This window comes from Magallana gigas, chromosome 8, assembly GCF_963853765.1.
Source record: "Magallana gigas chromosome 8, xbMagGiga1.1, whole genome shotgun sequence".
Taxonomy (NCBI): Eukaryota; Metazoa; Mollusca; class Bivalvia; order Ostreida; family Ostreidae; genus Magallana; species Magallana gigas.
In genome coordinates this window covers 20,583,142-20,602,282 of record NC_088860.1, presented here as the reverse complement: position 1 = coordinate 20,602,282, position 19,141 = coordinate 20,583,142, and the positions used below count along the sequence as shown (strand labels likewise).

General features: G+C 33.5%; 1 protein-coding gene across 1 annotated transcript; it reads right to left on the bottom strand.

Moving 5' to 3' along the window:
- Positions 1 to 1,290: 1,290 nt before the first annotated feature.
- On the bottom strand, positions 1,291 to 17,673 carry LOC105326082 (galactoside alpha-(1,2)-fucosyltransferase 2). Its single transcript, XM_066068485.1, has 3 exons — positions 17,655 to 17,673; positions 10,553 to 10,618; positions 1,291 to 3,048 (listed from the first exon to the last, which is right to left on the bottom strand). Exons 2-3 carry the CDS (start codon positions 10,599 to 10,601, stop codon positions 2,114 to 2,116), a joined length of 984 nt encoding a protein of 327 aa, XP_065924557.1. The 5' UTR covers positions 10,602 to 10,618; positions 17,655 to 17,673; the 3' UTR covers positions 1,291 to 2,113.
- Between the last annotated feature and the right edge of the window lie 1,468 nt (positions 17,674 to 19,141).

Genomic DNA, 19,141 nt, shown 5'->3' with positions numbered 1-19,141 from the left:
CGAGGATGGACTAGAGGTTTATGCTTTCATAACATAATCACATATATGTTTACTTAGCATTTGTTATATGAAAGTCAAAATACATGTAGATTGGTATTTCGAGGATGGACTAGAGGTTTATGCTTTCATAACATAATCACATATATGTTTACTAAGCATTTGTTATATGAAAGTCAAAATACATGTAGATTGGTATTTCGAGGATGGACTAGAGGTTAATGCTTTTATAACATAATCACATGTTTGTTTACTAAGCATTTGATATGAAAGTCAAAATACATGTAGCTGAGTGTTTGTGCAGTTGACGTGAACATGTTCCATGTAAATAAAATTTTTTTAAGAAAATGCAAAATATAAAAGGTTTTCGTGTTTTTCACCCTTTCAAATATATGATATGAAATTAAAGTAGTTGTGTTTGGTGAAGAGTTGTCATGAACATGTTTTTTGATTTTTATTCAAAAACATAATAACAGGGCTCTACATTAACTTTTTTTCCTACTTGTCCATTCGGACAAGTGACCAAAACATTTACTTGTCCAAACTTCAACTTCACTTGTCCGAAAAATTTTCAATATTAAAGATCAAATATTGTCAACTTGAAAACTACAGTACTCTATTACTGAAATAAAATCATTTGATTACTCTAGCTATAATTAATAACCTGACTTTTTAAATGGAAACTTAAAGTTTCTTTCCTATAATTATGTACATGTATTTGTTCTATATAACATTAAACATGATTTGTCAGCTGTAGCTTTGTCATGGCAAATTACAAGACATTTTAAATTTAGCATCAGGTTTAAAAATACATGTAACTGTTATATTGATTTCTCAGCTGTTTTTTAAACTAAACATGGAAAGTCATCATAGTCTATCAATGATGAATGAAACCTAAAATAAGTTACATTTCTTTTCAAAATCCTTTATCTTTGCTACCTTTTCTTCCTTTCTTTTTTTAACATATGTGTTTGGTACTTTGTAAGAACTAAGATCCACACCTTGAAAGTTGTTTGAAATTAGTAAACTTCAATCCCGATCAAGAGTAACTTAATTGCATTGCAATTTGATGTCGGGATCGAAATTCAAAATAACTAATCAATAAACTTATAACGAGACTAAGGATAAACTTATCTCAAAACTTTCTTTCTTTTTTTTAAATGTTGGAGACTTCTTTACATAAAAAATGCACTTGTCCAGTGGGACAAGTGGCCAGCAATATTCACTTGTCCGCATATTTTTTTAACTGGTACCGGACAAGCGGACAAGCGTTAATGTCGAGCCCTGAATAAAAATAAAGAATTTTTTAGTAAGTTATTACCAATGGGCAATGGTATTTTTTTTGTAACAAAACTGCCTTAAGTTTTCATACATTCATCAAATGAACATTTGTACCCTTCAATACTTGTAATTATTGCTTTTGAGGACATATATTCTAAACATTATGGAAGACCAAGTTTTTCATTCATAGTATACAAAAACTATTTCTTTAAATAATTTTTCCTTTAAAAAAATGAGGCATACAGTCATACTCCTTGCATTGAAAATAAACTATACATATAGATAAACTTATTAAATACATCTTTCTGTAATAGAAATCCAATCGAAAGAGTATTAAATAGAGGGTCATCAAAAGATCTTGGCTTGAGCATTAGTTGAAACATCTCACATTAATCATAATCAATAGACAATACACGGAAGACTAACACTTTTTTAGCCATCGTCATTCTATTCAAACAATAAACAATTCGTTCTTTGGTTCAAAGTCATACCTTTTTAAAAAAAATTTAAATAGTCTTTAATAAAAACCCTGAGTATAATTTTTGACTATAGTCGCAAAAAAGATGCTTGAGGAAAATTTTATGTATAATGACACACGGCAACTATCTGAAAGCATTAACATAATGATGGAGATGCAGTCTGACAAGCATCCATCACGATTATTGCGGAGGAAGCAATATCAGCTTATAGAATACATTTCTTGATCATATTAACTACATGCATATGCAAATGCCATTACATTAGATATGCATAAACAAATTTGATTTAACAAGATTATATAATAACCTGGCTAGTGACTACGATGCTGAGCATTACATACAATGAGGAACAATAATCAATCCAAGCCGACCCAGTGAGGAGGAAAGTGGTCGGTGGTTCCGCCATGGAACTCCATCATGAAGTCTGTTCCTTCCCTGTAAGTGTGCTTGTAGTACACGGTGGTGCCATTGGTGAGCCACCCGATCCACCACCCAAAGGTTCCGACGGTCATCAAAGTGTGGTGGGTCCCTGTGAGAAGGGCCATATCCTGGGAGGGGGAGTTGCCCTCTACAAAGTAGGTCCTCTCATACTTCTGCATCACCTCTCTTGCCCAAGGCAGGTCATTTCCGCAGACGATGAACAGAACGTCAGGATATCTATCTTGGAAATACTTCACCGCATTATGAATGTAAGTTTCGGTCGCTACATTGTAACCGAAATTTACAAATGTTTTCTCCGTCACATAATCTCCTCGTCGAATATGGACTCCAACCAAGACTGTCTTCTTTGTTACTCCCTTGTCCTGGAAAGACTTGATAATGCCCTGCAACTGTTTGTCTGCTCTTTGCCTAATTGATGGCTGAAAGGTAAACAGTTTTTTAATGTCTCTCTCGTAGCCTTTTAGATATTTCCATGACTGAAAATATCCAAACATTTGAACGGTATCTTTTGAAGAAAGCTGGAGTTTTTCGTACTGGTCGTCAAAGGCACAATCCCATCTGTCAGAATATTTAGGATAACAGCGACATAAATGAGTAGAATCGTATTTCCAGTTTAACCCTTCCAAGGTAAAGATATCAGTAAGAGGGTTTTCGCTGCTGAAGATGACCATAGGTTTTCCTTTGTTTTTGGCAAAGGTGAACACAAAGGCTTCCTGGAACATGGCATTGGCCAAACGCCCCGTAATGGAAATGCAGATCACATTTTCTAATTTGAATAGCAAACAATTTAACTTCCACAAAAACAGGCAGATGGCAAGGGAAATTGCTACGAGTTTTATGAGTTGTCTACCTATATATATGAGAAAGAAAAGGAAACAAGAGGTCAGTTGGCCTTAACAGTCACCTGAGTAGTATATAACCCATACACAAACTTGTTGAGGAGTCTTATACATGCATTTAATTAATTAGGTTTCATTCTGGAGTAGAAAAATTATTTTGTAATGACGACCACCTCCCTGGCTGAAATCTTTCAAAAAGAACTGTTTCACCAAATTATAATTTTGGTGAAAAACTTAAAGATCTGGTCTACAAAATCATGAATTCAGTTTTCTTTTCAGGTGCGTGGGAGTAAAGAAGATAATTTTTTAACATTACATGTATATGTATTAACACCAATACATCCATTTTGGCCCTGCCCTAGAGGCAAAACCCATACTCCAGGGGACATGAAAATTAAATTTCAATAGAGGACTTCCTGGTAAACACAATTGTAAGTCAGTTTTTAATACAGATGCGTGAGAATAGAGAAGAAAATTTTTAAACATTATATGAATTAACACTTTATTGCCCCTCCATGTCCTGAACCCCTGACCGAGGGGCCATGAACTTCACAATTTAGGTAGAGGACTTAGTGGACATCATAACCATGTATTCAGTTTTTTGCCCACATTTTGGGAGAAGAGAAGAAGATTTTTTAAAGGACTATATATGATAAGGGCCTAAAATGGCCCCCTAAAATGAACATCATCATTTTACTATCATTCTTTGTTTTCTTAGTACAGATATGTATGTGATGTGTTTACATTATATTCATTTTGGTTCAAGTGCCCACAATTTAGAAATATGACATTGTAAAGACAACCTTTTCCCGCCATTTTTGCATTTTTAGCGTAAAACAGCTTGTTTTCAAGCAGTTTTTCCTTCCGCAAACATAGAGCGCATTCTTGAACAAATAAAATATTTTAATCAGAGATGTATCTAGCCAAGACTAATAAGTGACAAAAAATTTTTCCTTGTTCAAGCATGCGCTCTATATTTCCCATTCGTAAATAGATAAGAAAAATGTCAATTTTTGGGTTTGATTGAATTATAGAAATGGCGTCCCTTCTGACGTCATATACTGCCAGTGAGTGCAAATAAATCAAAAAAATAGATGAAAAATATATTTTGTATCAACTCTTCTAAAAAATAAGTTAACATTTTATTGTACCCGAAACACTTAAAAAATGGCGAATTGTGGGGGCCAAATTTAACTCTTATCATATATAGTTCTTTAAAACATTTTTACTATATGGCCATATTGGGCCCACCCTAAAGCCTGAACCCTTAACAAAGGGGTCATGAATTTCACAATTTTGGTAGAGGGCTTCTTGGACATTATAACCAGGCATTTAGTTTTTAACAAATATATATGGTAGTAGAGAAGAAGACTTTCTAAGATTTAATACATTTTTACTATATGGCCATATTGGGCCCACCCTAGAGCCTGAACCCCTGACCCAGGGGATCATGAATTTCACAATTTTGGTAGTGGGCCTCATGGACATCATAACCAGGCATTTAGTTTTTAAAAAATACATATGGGAGTAAAGAAGAAGATTTTCTAAGATTTAATACATTTTAACTACATGTATATGGCCAATTTGGCCCCAACCTAGAGCATGAACCCCTGACCCAGGGGTCATGAATTTCACAATTTTGGTAGAGGGTCTCATGGACATCATAAATATCAACCATTTTTTCCTCACATGTGTGGCAGTAGAGAAGATGATTTTAGAAAATTTGGCTTTTTTTTTGCATATTTGGCCCTACATGTGGCGCCTCGTGGACGGTTGAGCCATTAATTTCACAATTTATATTCCTCTTGCCATAGAAATGCCTCACACCAAAAATGGTAACAATCAGCCTTGTTGTTTTTAAGAAGAAGTTAAAAATGTAAAATTGTTAACGCACGACGACAGACGAAAACGGATAGCAATAGGTCACCAGAGTTTACTCAGGTGACCGAAAAATTATGGCTATAAAATAGCTGTTTACGAATAAAATGTATAACATCAAAATCCAAAACCCCAAAATATTATTGTTTACCAATAGTTTTTTCAGACACAGGTTCCAATACATCATATCAAATGCTGCTGCACTAATGATTGAATGTTACTGCCATATTGCAAGGGGAATAACCCAATCTTAATTTCAAGGCACAATCAAAATTATTATATTCAAATGGGAAAAGGGGGAGGATAGAGAGGGGTGGTGGTGAAGTAATATTGGTAATCTTATGTGAAAGTTCCAGTTATACTCATACGAGGGTACTTGCAGGCATATTTGTATGATTTTTATTTTGTTTAAATACACTGCACTAATTCATTAAAATCAATTTCTAATCAAAATATATTCACATTTAAAATTGAACAGCATTAAAGAATCACGGTAGGTCAAATACGAGGGTTGTTCAGAAATTATTGAGACTTGACACAAATATCTCTCTAAGTGACGAATTTTAATGAAAATTGGCATTATAATTGAAGAAACCCTAAACAAATAATTAACCAAATTAATATTACAAAATAATTAACAGTTCGTTTATGACAGCTAGTACAGAAACAAGTCAGTGGTTGGAGTACCAGGCGCAGGCACAAAATTGAGTTTAAAAAACTTAAAATCTTTATTTTAAGTGTGGTTGGACCTACAATTCTTGAAAAAAGAAATCAAATTAGGTATGTTCATTTTGCTATTTATTGTGACTCACTTTTGTGTAAGTTTTACCAGTGTTCGAGTTGAAATACGAAGAAAGTACTAAAATATGTACCCAGCTATTGAAATTTGGCTGAGACGGTTTGTTGAAGTTTGACATCAAGGCGGTGCAGCGAATATACATAAAATCGGTGTAAATCTTGAAAGAAGACCTTTTTTGGCCAAGAAATTGCTTGTATTAAACATAGGTAATCATAGATTACTAAGCTCACCGAGACGGAGCATCACCCTTATGAGACATCACCTTCATAAGACCACCTTTATCATTTTATATGAAAATCATACTTTATGATCTTGGATATTCATGGATTCTGTTTTGACAAAATATCGTATATCATCTGATAAATTTTTTTATGATAATCATATGTTAATATGTTAATCAATACAATGATATAAAATTAAATATTGCATCATGTCATATTTCTAATATAATATATATCATATAATAAATAAAATACCGTAATAAACAATAATGAGATTTGATATTGTAACGTATGATATGACATTGTATTGTGTTATACCTTATTGTATTTGATCACATAATACAATATCATAAAATATAATACAATATAGTATCATATTACAATATCATATTACATAATACATCATAACACTGAAACATGATATTATATTGTATAATATAGAATGATATTGTATTGAATGAAACTGAAACATATTTGATACATTATATGATATTATATCATATAATACAATATAATTTGATTCCATACAATATAATTTGATTCCAACATTGTATCTTATCAAATGATACAATATTATGTGATATCGTAAAATATTATAAAATACATTATTATATCATACATATTGCATTATATGACACAATAAAATATATTACAATATCATATAATACAATTTCATGTGATATGATAATATATCATATAAACCAATATCATATCATACAATATCGTATGATACCATATTATATAATATAACAATATCATATAATACAATTTCATGTGATATAATTCTATATTACTGAAACCAATATCATATTATACAATATTGTATGATACAATATTATAGAATATACAATATTGTATCATAGGATACAATATAATATTTTGCAATATCTTATGTAATTGTATCATGTGATAAAATAATAAATTTAAAATACAATATAATATTATACAATATTGTATCATAATATACAATACTATACATAACAATATCATGATACATAATCATATCATAAAATATCAAAAAAATTGATACAATATCATATCGTATAACTTTTTATAATATAACATATGATATCATATTGTATCATATCAAACAATATTGTTTCATATCATACAATACTTTATCATAGGAATCATGTTATATCATTTATCAACAAACACATCTATCTATCGAGCTGGTTTGAGTGAGGTAGGAGATTTCTTTAGCATCCTTGATAATGGAGATCAAGCTCTGCTTCTGAAGCAACCTCTGCATTTAATTTATAATAAAGTTAAATCAACTATGCAAGCTATCATCTATAAAACATGTGACCTGTTCCAAAAAACTAAACCTCATCCAGCATCCGAAACCTATGGCTCAGATTCAGCATTCAAGCCCATCAGGTGCATTTGTATCATAAGACGCATCATCCATGCAATTTTGGTGAAGTTTGGACCAGTAATAACTAAGATATCATCATCAGAGGGCACTAGCAATTAAAACCTTAACTTCCTCCAGCATCCGCAACCTATGGCTCAGATTCAGCATCCATGCCTGTCAGGTGCATCTGTATCATAAGACACACCATCCATTCAAGTTTGGTGAAGTTAGGACCAGTAATAACTAAGATTTATTTTTTAGCATCCTTGATAATGGAGATCAAGCTCTGCATCTTAAGCTACCTCTGCGATTCATTCATATTACAGTTAAATCAACTATGCAAGTTTGAAATAGTACTATCATCTATTAAACATGTGACCTGTTCCTAAAAACTTAACTTTATCCAGCATCCGAAACCAGACTATGCATTCAAGCCTGTCAGGTGCATCAGTATCATAAGACACACCATCCATGGAAGTCTGGTGAAGTAAAGACAAGTAATAACTAAGATATCATCATCAGAGGGCACCTGTTTCAAAAACTTTATCTAACCAGTTCTTAAAACCTTAACCTCCTCCAGCATCCGAAACCTATTGCTCAGATTCAGCATTCAAGCTTGTCAGGTGCATCAGTATCATAAGACGCACCATCCATACAAGTTTGGTGAAGTTAGGACCAGTAGTAACTAAGATATAATCATCAGAGGGCACCTGCAACAAAAACTTAACCAGCTCTAAAAACCTTAACCTCTTCCAGCATCCGAAACCTATTGCTCAGATTCAGCATTCAAGCTTGTCAGGTGCATCAGTATCATAAGACGCACCATCCATACAAGTTTGGTGAAGTTAGGACCAGTAGTAAATAAGATTAATCATCAGAGGGCACCTGCAACAAAAACTTTAACCAGCTCTAAAAACCTTAACCTCTTCCAGCATCCGAAACCTATTGCTCAGATTCAGCATTCAAGCTTGTCAGGTGCATCAGTATCATAAGACGCATCATCCATACAAGTTTGGTGAAGTTAGGACCAGTAGTAACTTAGATATTGCTATCAATGGGCACCCGCAACAAAAACTTTAACCTGCTCCAAAAACCTTAACCTCCTCCAGCATCCGAAACCTATAGCTCAGATTCAGCACTCAAGCCTGTCTGGTGCATCAGTATCATAAGGCACACCATCCATGCAAGTTTGGTGAAGTACAGACCAGCAGTAACTAAGATACTGCTATCAAAGGGCACCTGCAACAAAAACTTTAACCTGGTCCAACAACCTTAACCTCCTCCAGCATCTGAAATTTAGGACCCAGATTCAGCATCCAAGTCTTTCAAGTCCATAAGTAGGTCCAGATGCATCATCCATGCAAGTTTGGTGAAGATAGGACAAGTAATAGCTTAGATACAGGACCTGCAACAAATACTTTAACCAGGTCCGGACGCCGACGCCGACGCAGAGGGTATAGCATAAGCTCTCCTTGACTTCGTCTCGGTGAGCTAAAAACTATACGATGGAAAGAGGTCAAAAGCTTCAGTAAATTGGAGTTTATTTACTGTTTGTTTAACTAAAATTAAAACAAGGGGACTAAATATTACTTTTTTCACACAAACAGATTTTAACATTTCTTAGATATGTAAGGAATGAATGTAAGAGACGTTTCACAGTAAGTTGAATTTTGAGAATTTTTTCACAAAAAATCAAGAAAGGAAAATATATACAACTGTTGCCATTTTAAAATATAAAGAAAATATGAAAAATGAATAATAATTCATGTTTTCAATTCGTTTGTGAGGTGTTTTTAACACAGGACCAAGTAAAATTGTTAAAATGAAGTTACAATGAGTTTGTGGTTGCGCCAGGTCATTGGAAGTAGGCAACTTTGTTAGCTTACCAGGAATAAAAAAATGATGTAATTAACTTCAAAATGTGTACATTAATAAAAGACATACTTTTTCTGGTTAAATTTCAATGATTCATCTTTTTTCCCATGGGAGTAAGAGTAAATGTCTCAATAATTTCCGAACAACCCTCGTAGTTGCAAAATATTGAAGAGTTTTAAGGGAATGTATGTAATATTCCTCCTTATACGATAAAAAAATCTCATCTATTTTATTAATTACAGAAATCTTTATTACAAATGTTTAGCAACCAAAAAATTTTATGAAAGGAAAAGCAAATAACTTAGCACCCAGGTATTCTCTCTAATATCATTTTGTATTCCTTCTACCAATATACCATTCTCTCATCAGAGGTCGTGCTACACAAGCTTTGCTTACACCTCTGTCAATGCCGGAAAAATAGTCTGTCACATGATCAAAACAAGCATGGCGAGCACATGGCATTGTTGATTCGCTTCTTCTGTACAATCAGCTTGAAGGGAAGTCATCGAAGGGAGATGACTTTGAGGACATTTTTAAAAACATCACATGAGATGACATTACTGCTGATTTATGTAAAATCATCGCTAAATCGGTAGAGTACAGAAACTGATTTTTCAAACATCTGTCAAAATAGATCATGTGATCATATTTTAATGTTTACCTCAGCAAAATAGTTCTCCCGGTAACGTCAAAATATAAATAAATAACGGTGTTAAAATTTAAATTTAATTATTCATATTCATATTAGACAAAAGGAATAATTACATAGATTTTAATTACATTTTGCCCATCGTTTAAGTTTGTACAAGAATCTTGTACATCGGGCGTTGACAGAGGTGTAAGCGAAGCCTGTGTAGCAAGACCTCTGGTGAGAGAATGCCAAAATATTTGTATAAAAATTGTAAAAGTGGTTATTTATGCTGATGGTTAAGTAATAAATACATGTACGCACTTTCTTTGATCAAACAATACACATAGGTGTTGAATACGCGGATGGTGATTGACCACACTTGTTTGAGTTTTTTACCATACGCGGATTGGGGGGGGGGGGATTTTACACAGATTTCTTTCTGCTTACTGCGAAACTTGTGTAAATTTCCCCAACGCGTAAATTACCACTTTTACAGTATATCAAAGACCAATATAAAACATATGATACACATGAAAAGGAATCTGAATTTACTTATGATTGTTGTATTTGTTATATGGTTTCATCCAACCTTTCCAAATGTTTTTAGTTTTAAAATAAATGAAAAAAAACAACTAATAATGTGAGTTAAAATGATGTTCCATCACTAATATTAATCATGTGGAATCAAACAGTTTTTATGCATTACATGTCCAACTAATTATTAACAAAACTAATATTGATAATAAAAACTAACCTTTGCGTTGAAAATATGATTTAATTCTATTATAATGCTGCATCTTCATGGAGATGGAAGGGCAAGCTGCAATATATGAGAGCACAAATTGGGTTACTGTGTAATCAAATTTAGAGGAACTTTTTTCAATTTGGTAATTTCAAAATTTACATATATATAGCACCACTCAAGTAGAGGGACAAATCAGTAGTAAATTACATGAAGAATTCAATGGTACTAATTGCTTTCACAGAATTTTCGATAAATAAGGTTAATTTGTCCAAAACTAGCACACATTTTTGTGCGCAATAAATATATACAATTATTTCAATGGGTGGCACTGTAATTCCCACGTAGTCATGTCCATCCATTTTTTTCAGACGGAGAGCTATTAACAGACCTGCAGCTATGTGCAGTAGTATTAATGAATGTTATACATAGTTTATCTGACAGATAAAATTTCATGATTTATGAAACTATGATTTAATAACTCTTTGCCTTTATTAAATTAAATCTTAATTACTGGGTTGAATTCATATTTAATGTTTAATTACAGTCACAGAAGAGCTGAAGAAAAGCATTCATTTATTTCATTAACTAACGTTACATTTTACAACCGTTAAATTTAAGTTTTACAGCAACAGACAAACAGATGAAAAAAGTTATTATAAACTGTACATGTCGATTACAGCTGTCAGTAAATCTACTATTCACTATATGGAACACTATCATTTGAATTAAGCATGCCATACATAAGGACAGAAAATTCATATTGTCTACAATTTGAAGACATGCATGATTAAAGGATTAGCAGTACATGCATGTATTTACATTAGATATGGCCAGAAATTAGTCCTGACTTTTACCCCATTTCATTTGTAACCAGTAACAAGGCACTGTTTTCTGGTGACAAAAGTAACATATATGACAAAACTGATTATTTTCTTTCCGCTGGATGGTTTAATTTCATCCAGTAACAATGGTTACAGCTATATTCTATTGGTGACAAAAGGTAACAGAGGAGACGAGCCTTTTCTGTTTAGCAGGGGGTCTTATTGTATGTGGTTACAATGGTTACAATGGTTACAGCTATATTCTCTTTGTGACAAAAGGTAACAGAGGTGACGAGCCTTTTTCTGTTAAGCAGGGGGTCTTATTTTATGTGTTACAATGGTTACAGCTATATTCTATTGGTGACAAGAGGTAACAGAGGTGACAAGCCTTTTTCTGTTTAGCAGGGGGTCTTATTTTATTTGGTTACAATGGTAACAGCTATATTCTCTTTGTGACATAGGGTAACAGAGGTGACAGTCATTTTCATGATTTACAGGGGGTCTTTTTTAAATTGGTTACATTGGTAACATTGGTTACAATGGTTACCTAACCCTAATCCTAACCCTAACCCTAAACTAACCCTAATCCTAACCCTAAACTAACCCTAACCTTAAACTAACCCTAATCCTAATCCTAACCCTAACCCTAACCCTAATCCTTACCCTAACCCAAACCTAACTCTGTCTTGTAACCAATGTTACCAGTAACCACTGTAACCAGTCACAGATACATCAAAGTTTGAAAATCATTCATAATTAAACATTGTTACCGATGTAACCAATGTTACTGGTTACAAATAGAAAGGGGTAAAAGTCAGGACTAATTTCTGGCCATATATGTAGATATTTACATGTATGGGACTATATCAGTACTGTATAGGTGCTGTAATACATCCGCTTGTTTTAGTTTTGGGCAGATGTCACTTGGTTTCCTATCTCAAATACCACATTAAGTGGTGAATAAAACACAGGAAACTGCCATGCTGTGTATGGAACAAGCGCTTGTGGCCTTGTAGCACATGTACAACACTACAGTACATGTTCTTCAACTTTTCTAAGGAAACCGCAAAAGTAGGAGCATAATGTTGTAACATCCAAAAATGAATAAGAATGACTTTACCTTATCCTTAGCAGCAAGTACCACTACAATCATGAAGAAAAACACGTGGTCTCCATCTAATGACAGTTCGTAAGACGACGCCGCCTCCACTACAACAAACACTGCACAAGTAGCGTGGTGACCGGCATAGTGACCGGAAACATCAATGTCAAACAGAAACTAATATAATTCCCCCCTAAGTTTATCGACTACTTTCAAAAGAGCACCTCGATCCCGATTAAAAGTCCAATCTAAGACTTGTGCTACCCTGACTGGTGAGGCCACATCTTCCCAATTCAAGGGTTTCTGATCTTCACCTTTGTGAAAAGTGTTGCAGATCAGAAACCCTTGAATTGAATTGGAAAGATTGGGGAAGGGGGGGGGGGGGGGTCCGGCCCCCTGGCCCCTTTTGACCTTATTATTATTTTTTCAATCGGGATCTTAATATATATTGACAGCGATAAGCGATCAACTCAGGTGAAATTAAAACTTGGAATGGCACTGACTGCCTCAGGGAGTCATCAAAGTACTGAAAGTCCTGAGATGCAGCAAAATCAAATTTTATAGCATATGCATACTTGCCAACTGACCCGATTTCGTCGGGTCACACCCGATTTTTCAACCCTTCACCCGATTATTTTTTATGACCCGGCGGGTCATGCTTTTCACCCGATTTTTGTCAAACAACCCGAAAATCTCCCGATTTCCGGATTTGGTTCGTAAATTACGTTGCGCGTTTGACTTCCAGTTATGAACCCAAGCTGAGCTTGGATTTACGTAACGCGTAAACAATGCCGATGGCTATAACAGACACATTATGTGTAATTATTATCGTGAGTTGTTTTGACTAAGCGAAGGTTTAAATCATTAAGTGTGATGGCTTCCAATAAGAAAAGGTCTTCATCGGGGCCAGCGGAATCAAAACCAACAAAAAGAAAACGATATTTTTGTACCTATCAACATATCTGGGAAAATGAATTCCCATAAGTAAAACAAAGTAATCGAGTACAAAACGAGGCTTTTATGTTCTATATAACGCACATTTGAATATTGGATTTTGTGCCCAAAATGATCTGACTAAACATTCAAAAACGCTAAGTCATGTATAGGATGCTTTTTAATACACATAACTCTTCCAAGTCACTTACAACTTTCATGCCATCATTTACAGAGTTCAAAAGCAAGGTTAATGTAGCAGAAACTCTTTTTGCATTTTTTTTAGCTGAACACAACCTACCATTTTCTGTGTCAGATCACTTTGCAAAATTCAAAATCAGCAACTGTTAGTTAAAATGCTTCTTTGCAATAAAGCATTACACATAAGTTTTTAACACATATTTCTATTGTATATACCTATGAAATGCATGGTAAATATGTCGTGAATGTCGTTACGCGCTATGACCAGATTTTTTACTTTCCAAATCTGGTCATGACCAGATTTTCACATGTTGGAGGTTGGCAAGTATGCATATGCAAGAATTTTCTTTTCGTTAGATGAGGTTAAGAACAACTTTCCAATATTTTTGATGCGCTGACTTCATTTTTTCTGACGCAGTAAATGATATTACATTTTCATATTATTTAAAATAGCGCGTGCACAATATAAAGGGTTAAAAATAAGAATTTTATTTATGATATTTAAGCATGTGCAGTTAAGTATTGTCTTATAGCACATTGCTTGATATATATGTAGTTTCACATTAAGTTTTGACATATACACGTTCTACAACCTATACACGCTATACTGGTAGAAGTTCCCATGACCTTTGCACCTCATGGGAGGTATGATATGATAATAAATGTGGCAGAATCATTATATATAATATACTAGATACGATCTCGTTACGAGTAACGAGTAGGTCTTCCGTTCAATTTTTAAACGATACGATTAAAATATAAATGAAATTTCAAATTTCCCCCTCAACCACTCCCTTTCAGATAATGCATACGATTGTCAATATCCCTTGAAATGCTTAACAAAGCGTTTTGCTTTTTCACATACAGCACATTTAAGGTTTAAGATTTTAGTCCCCTAAAATCCCTAATTACGTTATTAATTGGTTTAGAAATTAGTTTTACAAAGTGATATTGTTACGACCAACAACTTTGTTTCTATAATGCATTACAAAATCTTGATCGTTTTTAAGTTATTTGTAATAGACTTTACGAGTATCTTGGCCCCTAATTTAAGGGGCCAGTCCTATTTTCTTGAGTTCATTTGAACGGTCTCACGAATACGAACATTTTTTGTTCTTACACTTATCTAGAATTGTTGTTCATTTTTTAGATACAGATGATTGAATATTTTAGGGGCCAGCCCTCTAGATCCTTAATGGGGACAGACATTGGTGTTTTGATTACTGGAATCGATTAAATACATCAATGCAAGCATTTTCTCTTCAACAATGCTTAACAAAATATGTCTATTTTTCTAGATAAATTGTGTCAAAGTTTTAGTACTTTGGCCCCTAAAAATCCCTAATTACGTAATAAATGGGCGTGGCAAAGATCTTGCCTGATAGATATTGTTACGGTCAACAACTTTGCTTCTGTAATGCATTACAAAATCTTTATCGTTTTGAAGTTATTTGTAATAGAGTTTATGAGTGTCTTGGCCCCTAATTTAAGGGGCCAGCCCCTATTTCTTGATTTTGTTGGAAAGGACTTTTGATTATCTACCACTTTTGTTATATCTGTTTTAACAAAATATCAACTCATAAAAAGATACAGATCAAAACGTATGAAAAATTTGATTCGAAATTCGTACCCAATTTTCGAGCCTAGGCGAGCTCATAGGAATGGCGCCACTGGCGCTAAAAAACTACATTGTGCACAACTTTAACCTATGGTCTACCTATCCTGAAAATTTCATATTCCTATCTCTGATAGTCTCTGAGTTTATGTCTGCACAAAATGGGTCGTAAAAACTGACAAAATCGGCCGTAAATCGGAACCGGAAGTGCCGATTTCAAAATTTCAAAAAACTTCTAGAATTATAACCACTGGCAATCATCTGTGAAAAAATGGTGGAAATCGGCCGAATAGTTTTCGAGATATCGCGTGCACAAAATTTTGGGAAAAAAATAATAATAATAAGAAACAGTACGAAAACTATAAGGTCTTCCGTTGGAAACGGAAGACCTTAAATAAATGATAAGTGTATTGTTACTATAATGTATTCTAGTAATATAATTATGCTGTGTATATCAAGGTTATTATTTAAAAAGATTTTACTTACATCAGCCTGGGTAGTCTTTGATATTACTTAAGCACTGCAGTAAGTACATTTGTATGCAGTCAAGCATAATGCTTGGCTGGTCAGTGAAACTGCTTGAGGTATATAATTAAGTATTGGCCAAATAATAGATATGTCTTTTAATCCTACTGGTGTTTAAGTTTCCTATTCTGTGTTTGGATTTGTTAGTAAGGTTTTCCCTCCAAAAGTTCTTAGATTTTGGTTACAGTAACTCTTTGTCATGATCTTGATTTGGGCAGTCACAGTATATTTATGGCAGACCTGACAACAACCTTATACTGATATAAGACTGACATATCCTCTGTATTGGTAAGTTAATATTTTTATTATTAATACTAACGATATATCTAATTAATTTATTAAAATGTTTATCCAGTAATTCTGCAATAGATAATTTCCTTATCACATAATTCTCCTGAATAAATGTAATGTGAGAGTGAGACATCAACGATAAAGTTACTTGTGTGATTTTTTATATGTAAATATTGATTTATTACAAAAACAAGGTATCTATCATATCTAAATTTACAGATTCACATGACATTACATCATATGGCAATAATCAGATTTTTGATAAAGGCCCTTTCCCACAGAATGGTATGATTAATTTGTTATACTTTCATGTTAAATACTGAAATCTGATTGGTTAAGACGCAGTTAATAATATTTACTATTACCCTCAGCGTTAGCAACGCACTTGGCAACGGGTAACATTAAAAAATATTACATGCGCGAAAATTATGCGCGTACGGTTCGCTGTAGAATTCACGTTATTCCTATATAAAAGCAGTAAAATTTTCTTAAAAATTTTAAAAAAGACATTCAGTATAACGTTAACAAAATAAATAGTGCCTGTTTGGGAGGATAACAGTTGAAATTGACACCCCTCGAAAACCATTGTCAACCTCCGCTTCGCGTCGGTTGACAATGGTTTTCTCGGGGTGTCAATTTCAACTGTTACCCTCCCAATCAGGCACTATTTATATAATATTTTATGTAATGTTCTTATATTGGGAGGATAAAGTTATCTCCCTTGTAATTGATTTAATTATTATTGATAATACTGATATTGTATATCAAAATTCAATTATAGTAATATGTCTATTTTATGTTATTTTATGCCTGATATATGTTATACAATTGTTACAGGGTCAAAATTCTTAATACAAAAAGCCAAGTCGAACCCTCAACAGCCTTGACTTATTTGTTCTATGCGAGGACTGTTACACACACACACACACACACACACACACACACACACACACACACATATATATATATATATATATATATATATATATATATATTATATATATATATATATATATATATATATATATATATATATATATATATATATATATATATATGTTGCATTTAAATATTGTTCATAATTTAATTTAATTTGAGTTTATATACATAACTTGTCTATATGTTTTGTTCATGTACATGTAGTTCAACTGATTTGCATGACTTACATGTTTTTTAAAATTATTCAGTTTGTGTTAAACAGATACTTTATATGAGTTGAGCATATTTATAATAAGCTAAAAAGAAAGATAATAGTTAATTAGAATTTGCGTTTAAAATTGTTTTTGTTAAATTTTATTATAAATTCAATATCAGGTCATGCACGCAGAATTTGCATCAAGGGTTATCGTTCTTGTATTTACTGTATTTTATTATATTCCAGGGTCGGGGAGTTTCATTCTGTTATTTTGACACCATGCACAAACAGAATCATCAGAAATGGAGTTCCTGTCTTTATTCCACTCGGTTTCTATCTTTTAGATAAACGTATTATTTAAAAGTACACGTGCAACCCAATAAATCTTGAAACAGCTATATTATATAAAAGCGGATTAAGGCCATCAGTTATCTTTCCGAGGACCCAATAGTTTAATTCAACTTATGCAAATAATGATTGATACCAACTCGACTGCTTGTAGATCAAGTATGTAAAGAATGATCGGATGCTGTGTCTCCGAGTCTCCAGGCTCGGCTCATAGATCGAGCGCTAGCTGCTCCCTTGGACTGCATAAGTAAGAAAGGCTCCGGCTCATACAACTTGGCTCTAGAAGCTATAACTCTTATGACTCCGGCTCTTATGGTTTCGGCTCTTTGTGGATCCGGCTCTTGCAACTCTGTATTACCATTGTTGAAAACTGTACAAAGCACGGAAAGACTTATTCAGGCACGTCTAAGACTGAACAAAACACAGTTACAATATTGAAGAAAAAATACATACGGAACTCTATGTCCTTCTATCAGCACTGTTACTACTTGCTACGTACTCGTATAAGAACCCCATGCTTGCTGATAACTGCCCTGTATTACATACGACGTAAAGATACAGTAAGCTATGTAGGTAGTTCATTGGTACATTGCAACAGACTGTTAATGCATAAATAACATAAAATAATATCACTTTTTTTTCCTTTCTTATTTTTAACGATAGGAAAAAATATTTGCTCTTTTTTGAGAAAACATAATTATCATTTTATCCCATAAAATAACATATTCACCTCCTTGTCATCGACCAAAACTCAAACCGATTGCTTTTACCATTTCTCTTTTTCGTAATTTCGGATGTTGCTTTTGAATACTAGAATATTCAGGTATCTCAAGACTGATACGGACAACTCATTCCGTTTTTAAATAGGAAAGGCTGACATATTCCGATTGCAGATATCCAAACGACTACGTCACGTGTCAGAAGATGGCATCCAATAGTTCAATACTCGAAGCCATTTAATATATAGTCTAGAAATAAGCTTATGCTTATAATTTCCCACAACAAACCACAACAAATGCAGATGTCGAAGACTTATCAAAATGGCAGTTGATAAGACGATTTTTCTCTCTGCTTAATGGAAATCGTCAAGTGTTTTTAAAATAAAAAATTCAGAACGAATTTTACATGACTGGAATCTTCTATGTCAAATGTCAATGATCTGTATAAGTCTGTACTTGCTTTACCCGTAGAAATCCTGGGTAAATATTCTATCAAAATATACAATACTGACCAAGATAACGCCAATCCGGTGTCTTAGGGACTGATTGTACTCTCAGTCAGGAATTTCACTTCCTTAATTCAAAATGACCCGACCACCTGGTTATCTATGGGACTACGCGGGTAACATACCTCTAAAAACCAAAGTGAAAAACAAGTGGTGCGAAAATTATAAATGCTTATCCTTAATATTTTTTTTTACAAAGTTAAATTCAGTTCAATGAGTGTATTGTATAAACAAGTCACTCAGAAATTAGAGTCAACTAGTGCTGGCTGCATTTCCGATGTCATTTGGTTGACAAAACAAGAAAAGAAACATATTTAAGTACATTTATCTGGAGAACGTGTGGACATCCAATCGAAAATGGTATGTGGGGGCCAAAAGTTTAATCTAAGCTAGACTGTTGGG